At 39.6% G+C, this 18741-nt stretch overlaps 1 protein-coding gene across 5 annotated transcripts in view; it reads right to left on the reverse strand.

The window, feature by feature from the left end:
* The window catches only part of MRTFB (myocardin related transcription factor B), a 254690-nt gene that overhangs the window by 101526 nt on the left and 134423 nt on the right, over positions 1 to 18741 (reverse strand). For 3 of the 5 annotated variants that reach the window (XM_032836271.1, XM_032836274.1, XM_032836270.1), the window contains exons 3-4: positions 13735 to 13950; positions 7336 to 7398 (exon numbers count right to left, since the gene is read on the reverse strand). In XM_032836271.1, coding sequence (XP_032692162.1) covers positions 7336 to 7398; positions 13735 to 13888 — 217 coding nt within the window. In that variant the 5' untranslated portion in view covers positions 13889 to 13950. The remainder of the gene's footprint in view (positions 1 to 7335; positions 7399 to 13734; positions 13951 to 18741) is intronic. The other 2 variants (XM_032836275.1, XM_032836272.1) reach the window with 1 other exon arrangement.

Below are 18741 nucleotides of genomic sequence, written 5' to 3' on the forward strand. Positions count from 1 at the left end.
ATTTCTATTACACCATGCAAACCCTCAATATAAATTCTCCTGTAAAGCTCTGTCAACAAAGGATGAAAATCTGTTACACGTTGTGAATATTCAACCTGAAATTTCGTGGCCTCTGAGCAGAATCTAAGAATTCCAAGTAGAATCTAATTCTCTGGAGAATCACCCCAATACCGGAATATCATCACGAGCTACCAACTTACTCTAACATTTCCCATTATATATGTGGCATATTTTTTTCAAAAAGGTTTTCTTCCTTCCTTCATATATACACACTGTATGTGTATTATGAAAAATGCACACTACAGGAAAGAAGGCAGGTGAGAGTACTATGTATGTACATAAAATGCCAAAATTGATTTGATGTAATTCTCTGCAGGGTGTTTTTTGGAGGACACGGTAGGGGCTGATGGGACAATGCAGAGAAGATGGTGAGTTGCATTCATGGCGAATCTGCAATTTAATTTTATGCTTTTTCACTTAATAGAACTAGATATTCTTGACAAGAAAATTCCCATTAATATATATGTGAGAGGAAAAATGTACTCTTTATATTTTCTAAATCGGCTAAAGGCTGACTCTTTTGCCAAACTGAATTCAATTCAAATACTGGGGCAAAGAGAAGTTTTCTGAATTTCAACGTTTCTGTGAAGAGAAAATAATATATCATCATTTCTTTATTAATGAAGAATGGATTCTGCCAACACGTGAATCCTTTCCTCCTCGAGGTCCCGCACTGAAGCACGCTGACTTCCTGAACAGCGGAGCGCCTCCGCCGCTGGCTCCGAGTGATCCAAGAGGCCCTCACCTGACGAGCTTGCTCACCACCCTGCACCGACAGCAAAAGCTGGAAAGCTGGCTGACATAAGTGCCCCCATAACTATCAGCCTCAGCCTTGAGTCCACAAGCCGGGAGCAGCCTGCTGCGCCCAGCAAGGTCTCAGTGTTCGGTGTGGATGTGGGGGGGGTGGTGGCCCAGACACAGAGCAGCACCTCCGCAGTCCAGTCAGAAGGCAGAGGTGTAGGGCACACGGGCCGTGTATTAAATCCCTAATTCCAGACTCTGGTCCGCAGCTATGATGGGATAACAAGCACTGCACCCAGCCTCTCATCAGAGGAACCCAGACAGCTGGACGAAATGCGTGCAACGATGGCTTTCCCGCACTGGGACGCGGGCAGTGCGGCACTGTGACTCCTAGAGGAACGGGAACAACTGAGATGAGCCTCTTAGCCGCTGACCGTGAGCTCGAGCCCTCAGACAGTGCTAGGTAGGCCTGCGGCACTGGGAAGCCAGAGATGAGAGCTAAGGGGAAGCAATGACAGCCGGGAGTTGCAGGGCAGATTGCGGAACGGGGCGGCCTATACTGAGAACGAGCCCTGGAGAGCAGCACGGGGCACGCTGGAGTGTCTGCTCAGTCCTGAGTTATGTGTGCCCCCTGCAGTTTCACAAGGCGGGTTAGAAATGACCAAAGAACCAGGGGCTGAACACTTTCAAGGTGCACAGGAGGCTGGGAGATGTTTGAGCTCTGACTAGCCTGAGCAAAAAGATCTCCCCGGGGCAGAGATTCCAAAGGGGGTCAAGGCCTAGTAAAGGCACCACCTCTGGAGGGAATGCTACCTTATATCCTTCCTAACAAAGCTTGAAGAAGGCCTTGGGAGTGATCCAAAAGTCCAACACTCGAACCAAAACAAAGACCCAACGCTTTAAAGGAAGACAACCAAAACAAAATCCAGCCACTCAGCAATGCAACACTCAGGCTGTTATATCCAATAAAAAGTTAGTAGACAACTTGCTAGGAGGGAGGAAAATGTCTTTGTAATAGGAGAAAAATCTGTCAATAAAAACAGACGCAAAAATGACAGGAAAAAACATGAATTAACAGCCATAACTATGTACAAGTATTTAAAGGAAAACGTGAATACAGTGATGAGAGAAATGGACAATGCAAAAAAAAAAAAAAAAAGGAACTTACAGAGATAAAAATAAACTAAGATGAACATTTTATTGGATACAATTAGCAGCATATTAGACCTTCATTAGAAAAGGTAAGTGAACATTTGAAAAAAATATAGCTAATAGGATGCTACAAAAATAAACGAAATACTAAAAAAAGAATTAACCAAAAAAAAAAGGGAAGAAAAGAGGAATAAGGAACAGACTGAACAAATACAACATACCACAAAATGATTGACTTAAACTCAACTCTGGCAGATGGCCTCTACTGATCTCTGCCTTCTGGTATATATGGTTTTGTATAGTCTTCTCTCCCCTTGAGTAATTTGCTTCTCAACAGTAGAATAGGGCACTGTTGAGGAAATGTTGGGGAAAAAAAAATTACTTTTGTCTTGCTGGCAGACCTCTCTCATACTGGCTTTGACAAAGTAAGATATCATGTTGGACAGGCCCACATGGCAAGAACAGGGGTGGCCTCCAGGTAGCAGACAGCAAGGAAGTGAGGCCCTTGGATCAACAACCTTCAAGGAACTGAATCTTGCCAACAACAATGTAGCAAAGGTTACAGGCAGATCCTTCCCCAGCTGGACCTTCAGATGACACGGCCTTGGCTGATACCTGACTGCAGGCTCCTGAGAGACTGTGAGGCAGAGGTACCCAGCTAAGATTTGCCTGAATTCCTGACCCAAAAGAAACGGCGAGATATAAATGTGTCTTGTGTTAAGCTGCTAAGGTATGAAGTAGTTTGTTACACAGCTACAGATAACTAATATGCCAAATAAATCAACAATTACTTTAAATGGAACCTACTGAAATATTGCGGTTGAAAGACAGAGACTTTTTTAAATCTAGTACTCTAGAACATATAACAGACACTCAAAATACATGAAAGAAAAAAAAAATATTGAAAGGAGGAATAAATCCACAGTTTTAGTTGGGGTTTTCAACATACCTCTCTGAGCAACTGACAGAATAAGAAAAAAAAAATCAGAAAGAATATACAACTTGAACAACCTTATGAACCAAATGACCTAACTGACATTTATATACCGTTCCACCCTCAAGGATATATGAAACATTCATGGTCATTTAAGAAAGGTATTCACTTTTATGAGAAAGTACATGTTAAACAGAGTACACTATTACATAGTGTAATAGAACAAAAACCACAGCACTGTCTAGAACCATCAGATTCTGAAACCCATAGTTTAGGACTAAGTTCTTGGACTTCTTTAAATTTCAATTTTTCCAATCCTAACTTGATCTGCTTGGTATAAGTTTAAATTCTTTGACCTGGAAAATCCTCCAAATTATACTTGAGGGTCCCAACAAAATCTTCAGATTTTTGAAGGTGGGAACATTGTTTCCGTTGAGGGTTCTGAAAGCACTCAGCGAGCACGCAGCCAAGCAGCTACTCTAATTCTATGCACAAATAAACAAGCACACGATGATGCAGCCAGAGATTTCACTAGTTTATCAGCAAATTATTTAATCAAATTCCACTTTTTGCAAGACGCAGAGACTATCTAACTGAAACTGACAGTGAGAGACAGAAACATCTATGTTAGAAAAATACATTAGAAAAGTAATACTTTCTCATACTGAGAGTATGTCTAGTAAAATATCACTTTGTTATTCTTGGCCTGAGAAAAACAGTAATAAGAGCATATAGACCTTTTTCATCATATTCATTTTATACACATCAATCAAGAGGCACGTAATTCTTTGTTACATTCAATAACTACTTGTGACCAATTACTAAGCGCCTTATTATTTCACTTTTGTTTCCATTTTATTTTACCAAGGAGACCTCTATAATACCCTGGGTTTCTGATGGGTTACTACGATAGGATAACATGAGTTTTATTTATCCTGACATTAAGAGGCTTGAGTGAAATCATATACAATTCACTTCCTGTGTCCCACTTTAAAATTTGTTCAAAACATATTTTACAATCCGATACCAGAATCAGATATCGAATCACAGGAAAGTTCTGATTGTGTAGGATTTCTTTTGTTTAATACTTAAAGCTTCATACTTTCACCCAAAGGATTAACTCATTGAAAAGAAACATGCAAAGAAGGAAAGAAACCACACAACCACCGCCCCCCCACAACAAACCTGCCCCTTCACATGCAGAATGCTGTTTGGCCCTGGAGTTTCATACATACACTCAGCACACCAGACTGAGACAACCATGGGGCTGGTAGCATTTAAAGCCAACTATAAATCAAATAAATCCTAATTACCCATTTCCTTAGGTTGTTCAGGCTCTAAATCTTTTGGGTTCTGCCCTTCTCATTTTTTTTTTTGCACTATATTGTTTTTATAAAGAACCTTATAATAATATACAATAGACTATTTTAAGAGAATTCAGATGAACTGAAAAACAACTTATAGATCTGCCCTCCCCCACTCAAGTGACCTTAAGGCATAATGTAAACAACTGTCATCACACCAAGATTTCATGGAATATTATCCTACACCACTAGAACTGTTTGTTTTCACACATGCCAAAGGTCCTGGGGAAACAAGTCATTGTATACATACATATTTATTTTTGAAAAGGTCATTCCCAAATTTAATCAATTTCTTTATTAAATAATTGGGTTCAGACTGAAAACATTTTAATTGCGAGATGTGATTATGACACAGACTTCCTGGAATCAAAACGAAAAAAAGAAAGAATTTAAAAGTCAACTCAGAGCAAGAAATCTCTTTCAACATAGCAAATAACTGTTTTACTACTTCAAAATACCAGAAGTCCTCTGTATAATACTTATCATATACATCAAATGCCTTAAAAGTGTCTAAGCAGCCATATCTACTATCTTAATCTCTTCAGAACAAGTACATAAGGAGAAAAATCGATAAATCAGTCCTTGATGACAGAGGGTTTGTTTAGGAGTTTACCAAATGGAATGGCCCTGCTGGAATTCCTTCAAGCAGCCTGTGAAAATGTCAGAACAGAGTCTGTTTTGGAGGTCATAGTCCCTAGAGAGCTCTGAGTTTTGGCCTGTTTGTCTTTTCACATGCTTTAATATTTGAAAATCATTCCTTGTAGACACTGACTGATGCCCAGGGAATGCTAGGATTGTGGGAACTGGCAGTACCAACGAGAGAGACAAACTTCATGGGAAATCAGTGCCTACTACATTGACCCCTTGGCGCTCATCAGATAAGCCGCTCTTCAAATGTTACGAAGGTACACGGAGAGACATTAAGAAACTGCACGTCATTTGACATCTTTAAAGAGAAATACTTGTGGAAAATGGGGGCAGAGATGACTGGGCCTACTGAAAGCAGCACCCAGTTATAAAACATCGTGGTGGAGTCCTGAAAAACCGTATTCACTTGGTATGAATTCGAAGACAGCATGGGGGTCGAAAATTCATGACTAACTTTTGACTGCCCCGAAACTTAAGAGCCTCCGGTTGACTGGAAACCTTAGAGATGACGTCAACAGTCAGTTCACACATACTCGGTGAGTTTCCTGTATTACATGCTGTAGTCTCACAGTAAAGCCAGAAGGAAAAAAATGTTATTAAGAAAATCATACAGAAGAGAAAGTAACATTTTCAGGACCGTACTGTATTTGTCAAAAACAATCTGCACACACGTGGATCCATGCAGCTCAAACCCACGTTGTTCACCCGTCAACCCGAACTGTGTTCTCAAGATACACAGGACCGTAACAAACAGCTGCAATGTGCTAATTACTCTGCCCACGTTGTTCTACAGGCTTGACTTACACGAACTCATTGCATCCTTAACGCAACTCTGTGAAGCAGGGGCTAGTATGATCGCCGTTTGGTAGATGAGAAAAGTGAGGCAAGGGGAAGGGGAGCCATTTGTCTCAGTCGACAGCCAGGAACGGTGCAGCCAGGACCCGGACTCAGACACGGGGCCTCCAGGGTCGGGGCTGTCACCACTGTGCGCACTGCCTCTTTCGCGGAGTTTTTACATCAAGCAGGCAGTGCCGGGTACCTGGAACCGAGGACTTACGAGGCACCAAGCACATGCTAGTTAGCATAAGAGTGCTCTTGCTGTAAGCCTCTCAGCGGTGTATGAGGCACACATAACGTGACTGCTGTTTATGGATTAAAGACACGGGCTTTGTGTCTTTGTCCTGTTCAAGACAGCAGGCTCTATGCTTGACCCCACAGACCTCTTTTTCTCTTTTGTCTTTTTCTTTCTTTTTTTTTTTTTTCTTCCATAGACCTCCTTTAAAATCAGGTTCTCTCTCTCTCAGTTATCTGCAAGAATCATCTCTAAATTCATTTTCTGTATATACTTGAAGGGATTACTTTCAAGGATCTATGCGCCCAACAATTTCAGGTGAATGCACCACATTCTGACCTGCCAACATTGCACCAGAAGGCTTAGAAATCTAAGAATTATTCTAAGGTAGGAGACACAATGATCGCTCAGTAAATATTATCTAATAGTGAAATCATCCCGATTTCCACTCTTGAAATACGGATTTTTAAAACCATTTTGGAGAACTGGGTATTCAGATATGCAAGCTTTCCCCTGATACACTATATGCCGGCACTTTGACCACACAGCCCAGTCAACAGGCTTCCTCACCACGACGTCGGGATCGTGGCTTCTGTCAAAGAGAGTCTCCTATTTTGTAGCTAGGAATATCCAATCTGCAGAGATCACTGACAAATCCTAGGACTTGTTAGCTTTCTAACTAACCGACGAGAACCAAACGCAAGTTGTAAATCAGACTTTTTGCTTTTCTTGTTTTATCTTCATTAAACATAGAGATCGTCTTTAAAAACTTGGGTTTTACAAAACGGACGCCCAACTATTAGCATTTCCTTAATGAAAACAACAACATAAATGACCAGAAAAGAAAACGAATAACTTGGGCTTTAAAAAAAGCTAAAATACTATCCTTTAACTGACAGTCTGATGCTATTACAAAAATGTTAACACATACCTGCCAACCCTTAAATACCACGAATAGGGAGATACTGCATATCCTAAATTAGATACAGTTCTGTTTTGTTGTTGTTTTTTTAGGATAACACAATTGAGTCAATTTCTCTTTCTTTTTAAATATGGGAGGAAAGTCTGGACTAATTGGGTGAGCTGGCATGTATGTTTAATAATACATCTGCAAGGAACGTAATGAACAGCAACATTATTAATTTGTATCTGTGGAAAATTCCATCTGTTAACTGAGATGGAAGTTATGTTCCATTCTATCTGGTTCTGCTGCCCAATGAACAGCACAAGGCAGAAGTGATAATGAGATATAAGAACACATGATGCAATGAGGAAGGGCAGCCAGAGAGAGACACATGGGCTGAAAGCTACCATACGGATATTACGATGGGCATACCGTGACACAGAGAGCTTCTGAGACTTACCCATGCTCACAGACTGAGTCAGCAGAGGAGACTGGAGTCCTGACTCCCAAAAGACTATACTTCCTGTTAATAATAGTGAGGGTAGCAGGTGAGGGTAGCCAACAGTACGGATTAATTTAAAGGAGTTAGAAAAACATTGGGTATGATATTTGCGAATTAGGGCGATTATTAACTACAAAGCAAAGCGAAAATTCCAAAACATTTGTTATTCCAACATATTTGTCTTCTTGCTTTATCTCAACAGTTCCTTATTAGTGATATCTTAACGTAAAATAACAAAGGAAGAAAAATCACGAGTCACATCCCCCCCCCCCCCGTATATTCCCTAAATTTATCAATCTCCTTCAGTCATGGTAGAAAGCAGGTGTCCAACATCTACCCTTCCTCTTCCTTTTTGGCTAAGAGAGGTCCCTGTCGTTGGGTTAGGTGGAGCACACAGGCAAGAAAGAGCCCAACTTAATTTTAACAAAGTCTCTTGACCCACCAGGGGGTCTAATTATAAGCCAACTATTTAATTACAAGTAGTCTTAAAAGGTCTAAGTAGCGAGGGTGTTGTAGTTGAGTGATATCTATTAACTAATTATTTATATTATATATGTCCTCTTTAAAATTACTTTCTGAGGGACAGGAAAGACTGTTCCTTAATTAATAAGTTTCCGTCTCTTTGCTGGACCAGTGCCTAATGGAAGTCATACAAAAATTATCTCAAATAGTCTATATAAGAAATGATGTACTTCTAGGACTCCGATAACTTTAGAAAACCCTTGTAACGATTTTGGGCAAACATTTTTTAAATATTAAGATAATGTGGTCTCACGCTAGACTGCACTGATAATTATTATTATGTTCTATAATTTACTTTTAATAAACATGTTAATTGTTGACATTGAAGAGCATTTCTGCAAGAGGATGCAATTTAAAAACTGGGTAAAAACTGGATAAATAACTCAAAATGGGGCTTTCAGGTGTGCTCGGCTCGGCCTAGAGTCTTACTGATGCACTTCTGAAACTGGAAGGTCCCTCTACCCCCTCAGCAATGACCACAGCAGGCCCACGGCACTGTTCCGACTCGTTGCTGCAGGTGGGAGAGTGTAAGCTACTGCCCAGCCGCACCCCTGCCCCCACCCACACGCTGCTGGGGTGTGTTCCGCGATGCACTGAAGCAGACTACATCTCAGTAACAGCCCAACTGTCCAAACAAGAAACCCAGCGCACAAAAGGAAGGTGGACGGGGTTAGAGATGCTGATTTACGTTGTGAAACACAACACGCTCTTTAATAGAGAGCTGGTAAACACCTTTGCGAAAGAGAGTACCCCACCTGTAAGCTACTTACAGGACTTCGTTTTCATTTTGAAAGGGTCAAGAAACTGTCACAAAGAGAATAGGAAAGCTGCCAAAATTAATCAAGAATTTCCTCTGCAGCTGTCAGGGGGTTCACAGTTGGCTTTTAAACGTTCAAATTGTGTTTAGTATTAACATGTAGAGCCTAGTTTTTAAAAACATATTAGAAATGAAGGAAGATTAATTAAGGAAGTTATATATATTTCTCTTCCCAGACTAAGTACTCTGTCTGGAGTAACTCCTGAAAGCAGAAGAAGAAATTATCTAAATGTATCAGACTGTTTATTAACATCATGAGAATTTTAAATATTCAAGATCCTAAATATGTTAACAGTAAAGCCAAGGACAAGAGAATGTTACAGAAAATTATTCATTTCTATTTCTTATAGTTCCATGTCTTGGTCATTTAGCATCTATTCATTTCCTTCCCATTTATGACACTCTGAGAACATCCTGTCTGGTTGTCTACTCCAGAGGAAAACAGAAATATTCTCTCTTTCTTCACCAATCTCCAGTAAGCCATACCATCTTGCCTACATGCTAAGAAACAGGGCTCTGTTTCAGACAAATGCTCATCACCTTTGGGCATTTTCAAACACCTGGAGTGAACATAAGCCTAACAGGTAGGTTAACAAGGAGTGGGGAAATGTTTTCAAGGTAAAACATCAAGGAAAGACCAGCCGTGAGCAAATACCATTTATTTTCTATGGTACGAGGCAAGCAATTTTCTTTGGCTGGGTTTCATGGCAAGGCAAATTTCACCTGACTGTCTGCAAAAGTATTAATACCTGTACTGAATTCAATGCAAAGAACTACCTTGCATTCCCTTGTATGCAAGAAACTTGTGAATGAATTATTTTCTCTCTAGTATGATCATTCTAGAACAGACTGAGAGATGGTCTAAAACTATTCATTGTGATAAATTTAATGGATGGAAAACCTTAGGAACAAAAATTTAAAATGGGACCATTAACTCAAAAACCCAACCACTGCAGTGACTAGAAATACCAAAGTTTAAAATAAGAATAACAACGAACTTTCCTCCTGAGTCCTAAAAACACGCGATTTCAAAGCAAATACCATTTCAAAAAGCCTGTTAATACAGGAAGGGAAAAGTGGCAGATACTATTTTCCACCTACTTGATACTAGTGACAGCTGGGCTGTGGTGTATCCATGGCCATGTTAACATAACCGAGCCTCATCTTCAGAGCTGTACCGAGAAGTATTAAAATACCAAACTCTTTTAAAAAGGGAGGGGGGGAATCTCTGTCGACTTATCTGCTTTACTGCAAGATAAAGCTGGCAGTGACTTAAAAGCTTAAATTCACCAACCAGCATGCTTATCAGTCTTGCAAATGACCTCAAGACATACAACTATAAGCTTCCTACCTGTGGTCCTCTAAGTGGGGGCACGAGGCAGAGCTGGGCTCTTTCAGGCATGTTGTTTCGATCCACTTTGTCTCTCCTTGCCTTTATAAAGCTATATTCAACTTACAGCACCTGAGCTTTTCCTAGTTTGACAATAAAAAAATAACCATCCCTTAGACTGATTTCCCTTTTACTGCCTGTGTTTACCATCTGAAGGAATGCTAATATTGTGTAAAACACCCAAACAGAGCTCAATTTTCCTGTGCAGGCACTGTTCCATTAAAGGTCCATCACTGTATATCCATGCTTCCTTTACTAAGGACTCCCTTGCTGGGAAGAATTATTGGTCTAACTGGTTGCCTTACTTTTGAGGTACCTCCAGTTACGGAATTATTCTGGCCACATTCAGGGGTCAAGGAAAGCCCTAGCTTTTCTTTGGTAAACATCTTTCCCATTTCCTGCAACAGCAGGAATTGTCTGCTATTCCGCTGCATTACCAACATAAATATTGGTCAAAAATATAAGGGAAGACCCTGGCGTCACTGCCTAGGTGTCAACCTCTCTGTCCTCGTTAGGTTTACTTATAAACTATTTGGTGACATGATCCTTCTATACACTAATCCAAACTGAAATATCTTCATATTCCCCAACTCGAAAAGGAAAGAATTCAAACAAGTGAAATTCAAATGCTTAGGACTAAAAATGAGACACAATCACCAAGGAAATACCTAAATCTGACTATTTCATAATCTAAACAGTACTTTGTATTAATTCATTTTGAGGCCAAGACCTACATTTTATGTATGATATGACCTAAACATGGCACTAAGAAAACTTAAAAAATGAAGAATTAATGTAAAAAAGTAAGGAAAGACAGTTATGGTTCTTTTATCTCCCTATTGCTTGATATGATTCCACTCTATTCATAAAACTATCAAAAAGGTAGATTTCTCGGGTGCCTGGGTGGCTCAGTCCATTAAGCATCTGCCTTTGGCTCGGGTCATGATCTCAGGGTCCTGGGATCGAGCCCCACATCGGACTACCTGCTCAGCAGGGCGGGGAGCCTGCTTCCTCCTCTCCCTCTGCCTGCAGCTCCCCCTGCTTGTGCTCACACTCTGTCAAATAAATAAAATCTTAAAAAAAAAAAAAAAAAGGTAGATTTCTGATAGCTGTACAAGGATTCCAGTATGCCTTGGAATATACACACAAGTCAGGCTAATATATCATAAGTCTGAACTTGGGGTGTATGCCTGAATATAAGGTAAGGTTTTTAACTTCCTGATGTCACCTATTAGAAAAAAGGAAACTGCTTTTTGAGTCTTTACATAGCATCTCAGATTATAAGATACTTTCTCATATACTTAATAGTGAACAAAAATGTACCTGAGGAAAACATATTTGCTTAAAAATTAACTCTATTCAAAGCTAGTTTTAGGATGTTTATAAAAATATCTTAGTAGGAATCATGAAAAGGGGGGAAAACAAAGCCAACACATTAACTAGTCCCAGGTTATAACCTTAAAATTGAAAGTACTGAGTGTTGTTATAAAACAAGACTTTGAAAAACTGCTTTTAAAAAAGTGGAAAAATGCTATTCGGTCAGAAGGGATGCAAGTAACAGTAGTTAATTCTGAGGAAGTAACTAGGTAGCTAAGGGGAAAGACTGGGAGGTGATGTACTTTTCACTGTGACCCACTTGTACCCTGTACGTTTTAGGGCAGTGACAGTGTTACCTACTCATGCAAAGCAAAACAGATAATTATATTCTAAAACAGGAACTACAGCCACATAAAATGTTATGACCAACCACAAATCACACGAGTGATTATGTTACAGAGACTGCGAACATACAAGTGCAAGACACACAATGCACACACGCACCCAACCCCACTGGTCCGTCAATGGTAGTCTAGACATAAAATCTCCCATGTCAGATCATGCGTGAACTCAAAACCACTCTACCTCAAGACACAAAAGTCAGAAATGAAGATACACCCTGGATTTTAGTGCTAGATGGATGATGCCAAGGGGTTTTGCTGACGATAAAGAAAAAAGCACTTCTCGCAAAGATTCATGGATAAAGTGTAAGCAAGCTGGTTCTATGAAATATGACGGTGAATAAAGCAATCCTTCTATATTGTTGCACTGCTTCACGAAATGTGATTTTAGTTATATACATGTAACTAAATGACTCAACTAAAATTTTTACCTTTTATTCCATCTTCCTAAAAATTTATATAGGGAGTCTACCTAATATTCGGGCTAACCTTATATTCAGGCATACATATTTAAGACAACATTCTTGCAAGAGAATGTGGTGTGCTTCATCAAGTAAATCACCACAAAGTATAAACTTGCGCAACACATTTCCCTCCTCTGCTACGTATGACCATTGTCTTGAGTTACTGTATACTCCTACAGTTTTATACTGGTGCAACTCACATATGTTTTTGGGGGGATAATAATCTGAACATGACACAGGTCTAAAGGTACTAAGTAGATTTGATGACACTTAGTCATGCTTTAGTAAATATGGTTATACTCTGTCAGCCAGTCTTAGAAAGGAAGGCCCCTAATTGATGGAAGGTTCTATAGCCTAAAATGTCTAATAGCACTTAAGCCAAAATGTTGCTTTACACCACTCACACTTGACAAGGGTTATGCCCAAGAACAAGTACCAGAGGCCCTATCTGAAGCAGACAAGTATACTCTGAATACATGTACTAAAGATCGGAGAATCACAGCATATCATTTTCCTGCATACGATAAGGCCAATAGTGAAAAGGACTGGGAAACAGAACCCAGAAAAATAAGCAACAAGGTACATAAGGAAGTGTTCTAGAAGGGAATGGTTTCATTTCTTCTGGCTTTTAAAACCAAAATTTTAAAAACGTCGATCTGTAAATGTAAAACTCATCAGAACTACAGAAAGCACAATAAATTCGGCTGACATTCTTAATGTGGCCCTTTTAATATATATGCTTGATGTGTTCACAAATTTTAACATTTTATGTTTGTTAGTTTTTACGTTATAAGTATTAAAATTAAGTGCCTATTATCTATCCTTATTTATTTACGTTAAAAGTCGACAGTACTATATTTTCCGGAGACTCTGACAAGTCTCTGTGACCAATGAAAATTTCCTGAACAGATACCAAATGAATAGAAACTATTCATTTTGTACACAATGACAAGCAGTCAAAGAATGACAATATGATCAGATCCTATACCCACTCATAGAAAAATATTCAAATAAGAAATTCTCGTTTTCTTAGTGATCATCCAAATAGCTTAAAGGCTGTCAATTCTGAAACTAAGGTGCAACACACTGGAGACCGGGAAAGGGGAGGGCAGTCTGGTCCAAGCCTCAGTCTGTCTTGCAGGCTACCCTCCAGTGTCATTGTAGCGTGAAACCTGGTGCTAGCATGGTTGCACCCAGAGCTTGTTTGCGAGGAGAATACTGCTACCAGATACTTACTAGGGGAATAATGAAAGAACTGAACACAAAGTAGAGTCTGCCTTACTCAAAACCAGCCAACACCCCAATGAGGCTCTCCGCTTGTAACAGGCTGCCCAATGTAACCAGCCAAAAAAAAAAAAAAAAATTAACTACCAAATAGTAATCAACTTGGCTCACGAAAAGGGGAGTCTTTAAACCCATCCCCACCGCGCATGCTGAAGACCTCACCGTTCTTCCTCTCATTCAGAGGGGGCAGGTGCTGGCTGGGCTGCAAGGACAGCTCCTGGAATTCGTGGGCAACAGCTTCACTTTGAGGACTCGGGGCAAGATGGGCTAATGGCCCCAGCTCATCCTCGGTGTCTAGTGCCCCTGGGGGATCCATGGTGCTCCAGCGACTGGCGACGGGCGTCCGAGACCTCTCTTAAATGCGGCCTGCCGAAGAGACTGTCAAGTAAAAACGTGTAAGTAGATGGTACGTTGATTTTTCTCCAAGTTACACAAAAATGTTAAAATGGAAACCCTGGGTTCTAGTCCAGCTTCACTGCTGTGAAGCTACTGACAATTCATTTACTTTCTCTGGATCGTGGGTTCTTTGTCCAACACACAGGAATAATGGGCTTCCTATCTAAAATAGCACTTACCAGGTAAATATAAGTTGAAAGGTATTTTATATAATTTTTTAATACTGTGGATTAAAGAAAGTTATAGTTATTGATGTCATTAAAGATTTTATCCTTTTAAAAGATTTTATTTTTTTAATTTAACTGACAGAAGGAGAGAGACAGCAAGAGAGGGGAGTGGGAGAAGGAGAGGCAGGCCTTCCGCTGAGCAGGGAGCCTGATGTGGGGCTCGACCTGGCTTAGGGGCTGAGCAGTAAGCAGCAAGAAAGCTTATTGAAAGCTGAAAGCTAGGGGTGCCTGGGTGGCTCGGTGGGTTAAGCCTCTGCCTTCAGCTCAGGTCATGGTCTCGGCGTCCTAGGATCAAGCCCCCCATCGGGCTCTCTGCTCAGCAGGGAGCCTGCTACCCACCCACCCCCCCGCCTGCCTCTCTGCCTACTTGTGATCTCTGTCAAATAAATAAATAAAATCTTTAAAAAAAAAAAAAAAAAGAAAGCTGAAAGCTGAAAGGAGGATGGTCCACATTATGCAGGGGTGAAGCATTTCACCAAACTGTTGCCTATTTAGTAGCATTTCCTAATTCCCAATCACAGTTCATTGACCCACTCTCCTAATGATGGGCATTTGAGTTGTTTTCAGTTTCTATTACAAATAAAAGTGCTATGAAGATTCTTGTCCAAGGATTTATATGGATATATGCTTTCACTTCTCTTGCATAATAAATACCTAAGAGTAAAATGAGTGGATCATACGGCAACTGAGTATTTAGATTTTAAAGAAACTAACAGAGTATTTTCCAAAGTGATTATGCCATTCTGTAGTCTTACTAGCAGTGAAGGAGAATTCCAGTAGTTCTACATCCTCGCTGACAATTATGGTCAATCTTTTTCATCTTAATTATTTCAATGGGTGTGAAATGGTAACTCAGTGTGGTTTTATTTATGTATTATTTTATTGAATTATACTTGAAATATTATACCGGTTTCAGATGAACAAAGACAGTCATTTGGTATTTTTATATATTCAAAATGATCATCACAATAGGTCTGGTTACCACCTGTCACCATATAAAATCATTACAATATTATTGACTACAGCCCCTATGCTACATATTACGTCTCTGAGACTTATTCATTTTATAACTCAAAGTCTTTACTTCTTGATTCCCTTCACCTATTTTACCAGTCCCACCTTCCCCCGCTCGACCACCAGTTTGTTCTATGAGGTCTGTTTCTGTTTCATTTTTTCAGACTCCACATCTAAGTGAAACCATACAGTGTTAGCCTTTGTCTGACTTATTTCACTTAGCATGATATCCTCGAGGTCCTGTTGTCACAGAAGACAAGATTTCATTCCTTTTTGGGGCTGAGTAATATTATACACACACACACACACACACACACACACGTACATACAACCTTCTTTATCCATTTATTATCTATTGATCGATATTTGGATTACTTCAATGCCCTGGCTATTGTAAATAATACTGCAATAAGCATAAAGGTAGTATATATATATATTTTTTTTCAATTAGTTTTTTTATTTTCTTCAGATAAATACCCAAAAGTGGAATTCCTGGATCATAGGGTAATTCTATTTTTAATTTTTTGAGGAACCCCATACGGTTTTCCATAGTGGCTGCCCTAATTTACATTCCCACCAACAGTGTACAAGGGATCCCCTTTCTCCACAACTTGACCAACACTTGTTATTTCTTGCCTTTTTGATGACAGCCATTCTGACTAGTATTAGGTGATATCTCATTGTACTTCTGATAACACATTTTCCTGGTGATCAGTGATGCTCAGTATGTTTTCATGTGCTTGTTGTCCATCTGTACGTCATCCTGGGAAGACTGTCTATTCAGGTCCTCTGTCCATACTTAATGGACAGAGTTGTTGTTGTTGTTGTTGTTGTTATTTTCCTAAGTTCTTTATATATTTTGGATATCAACCCCTTATCAGATACATGGCTTTACAATGACCTTCATTCAGCAGGCTGCCTTTTCATTGTGTTGATGGTCTCCTTCACTCTGCAAAAGCTTTTTAGCTTGATGGGGTCCCATCTGTTTATTTTTGCTGCCCTTGCCTACGGAGACATATCCAAAAAAATATCGCCAAGACTGATATCAAAGAGCTTACAGCCTACGTCTTCTTCTAGGAGTGTTATGGTTTTGGTCTTGCATTTATGCCTTTAATCCATTTTGTGTTCATTTTTGTGTATGGCTTAAGAAAGCAATCAAGTTTCATTCTCGCGCACACAGCTGTGCAATATTCCCAATACCATTTATTGAAAAGACTGTCTTCTCCCCATTGCATGTTCTTGTCTCCTTTGTATAGGTTAATTGACTATATAGGTGTGGGTTTATTTCTGGTCTATTCTCTTCCACTGACCTATGTCTGTTTTTGTGACAGTACCACACTGTTTTGATTACTAGTGCTTTTCAGTACAATTTAGAAATTCCAGAGTATAATACTTCCAGCTTTGTTCTCTTTCCCAAGAATGCTTTGGCTATTTTGGGTCTTTTGTGGTTCCATACAAATTTTAGAACTGTTAGTTTCACATCTGTGAAAAATGTCATTGGAATTTTGATACAGATTGCAGTGAATTGGTTGATTTGTAGACTGCTTTGGGTAGTACGGACATTTTCACAATCTTCATTCTTCCAATCCCAAAACACAGCGTATCTTTCCATTTATTTATGCCATCTACAATTTCCTTCATCAGTGTTTTATAGTTTTCAGAGTATAGGTCTTCCACTTTCTTGGTTAAATTTATTCTAGGTTATTTTTCTGCTTTTGATGCAACTGTAAATGGGATTATCATCTTAATTTCTCTGATAGTTCATTATCAGGGTATAGACATGTACAAATTTCTATTTATTACTTCTGTATCCTACAACTCTCTTGTTACAGTCTTTGTTTTAAATTCTATTTTGTCTGATATAAGTACAACTACCCCAGCGTTCATTTCCATTGGCATGGAAGGTCTCCTTTTCCACTGTGTGTCTTTACATTCCGAGTGAGTCTCCTATAGGCGGTACATAGAAAATTCTTGCTTTTTTCTACACATTCAACCACCCTGTCTTTTGATTGGCATTTAAACCATTTACATTTAAAGCAATTACGAGGTGCCTGGGTGGCTCAGTCTGTTAAATGTCTGACTCTTGATTTTGCTCAGGTGGTGATCTCAGGGACCTGGGGTCAAGCCCCATGTCGGGCTCTATGCTCAGCAGGGAGTCTGCTTGAGATTCTCTCTCTCTCCCTCTCCCTCTGCCCCTCCCTCCTGCTCATACATGCTCATTCTCACCCTCTCTAAAAATAAATAAATCTTTTTTAAAAAATAAAGCAATTATTAATAAGTATGTACTTATTGCCATTGTGTTGTTTTCTGGCTGTTTTTGTGGTCTCTCTCTTCTTCTTCTTTTCTCTCTCTTCCCTGTGGTTTGATTATTTTCTTTAGCATTATGCTTAGATTCCTTTCTCTTTCTCTTTTGTATATTTAAGTTTCTTCTTTGTGGTTACCATGAGGTTCATACATCATCTTATTATATATAGTCTCCTTTAGGTTGATGGTAACTTAAATTTTTAAAACTCTTTATTTAAATTCATTGTAGATAACATATGCTGTATTATTAGTTTCAGGGGTAGAATTTAGTCCATATAACACCCACTGCTCATTATATCAAGTGCCCTCCTTAAAGCCCATCATCCAATTACCCCTTTCCACCAATCCCTCCCCTGCGGCAACCCTCAGTTTGTTTCCTAGAGTACAGCACCTCATATGGTTTGCCTCCCTATTTTCATCTTATTTTATTTTTCCTTCCTTTCCCCTATGCTCAGCAGCTTTGTTTCTTAAATTCCACGTATGAGTGAAATCATATGGTACTTGTCTTTCTCTGACTTATTTCACTGAGCATAATACCCTCTAGTTCCATCCATGTCATTGTAAATGGCAAGGTTTCACTCTTTTTGATGGCTGAGTAATATTCCATTACACACACACACACACACACACTCACACACACACACCCCACATCTTTTTTATCCATTCATCTGTTGATGGACATCTGGGCTTTTTCCATAGTTTGGCTATCGTGGACATTGCTGCTATAAACACTGGGGTACATGTGTTCCTTTGGATCACTACATTTGTATCTTTTGGATAAATATCTAATAATGCAACTGCTGGGTCATAGGGTAGTTCTATTTTTAACTTTCTGAGGAAACTCCATACTGTTTTCCAGGGTAGCTGCCAACCAACAACATAAGAGGGTTCCCCTTTCTCTGAATCCTAGCCAACATCTGTTGTTTCCAGACTTGTTAATTTTGATAGTAACTTAATTTTTAACGCATTCCAAATCTTTATATTTTTACTTCCCACTCCATGTTTTATATATTTGATATCGCACTTTATATCTTTTTATTTTATATATCCTTTTACTATTGTACTTTTAATAAAACTACTGTTGTTGGGGCGCCTGGGTAGCTCAGTGGGTTAAAGCCTCTGCCTTCGGCTCAGGTCATGGTCCTAGGGTCCTGGGATCGAGCCCCACATCGTGCTCTCTGCTCAGCGGGGAGCCTGCTTCCCTGCCTCTCTGCCTACTTGTGATCTC

Source organism: Lontra canadensis, unplaced genomic scaffold (assembly GCF_010015895.1).
Source record: "Lontra canadensis isolate GAN:19392208 unplaced genomic scaffold, GSC_riverotter_1.0 scaffold91, whole genome shotgun sequence".
Lineage (NCBI taxonomy): Eukaryota > Metazoa > Chordata > Mammalia > Carnivora > Mustelidae > Lontra > Lontra canadensis.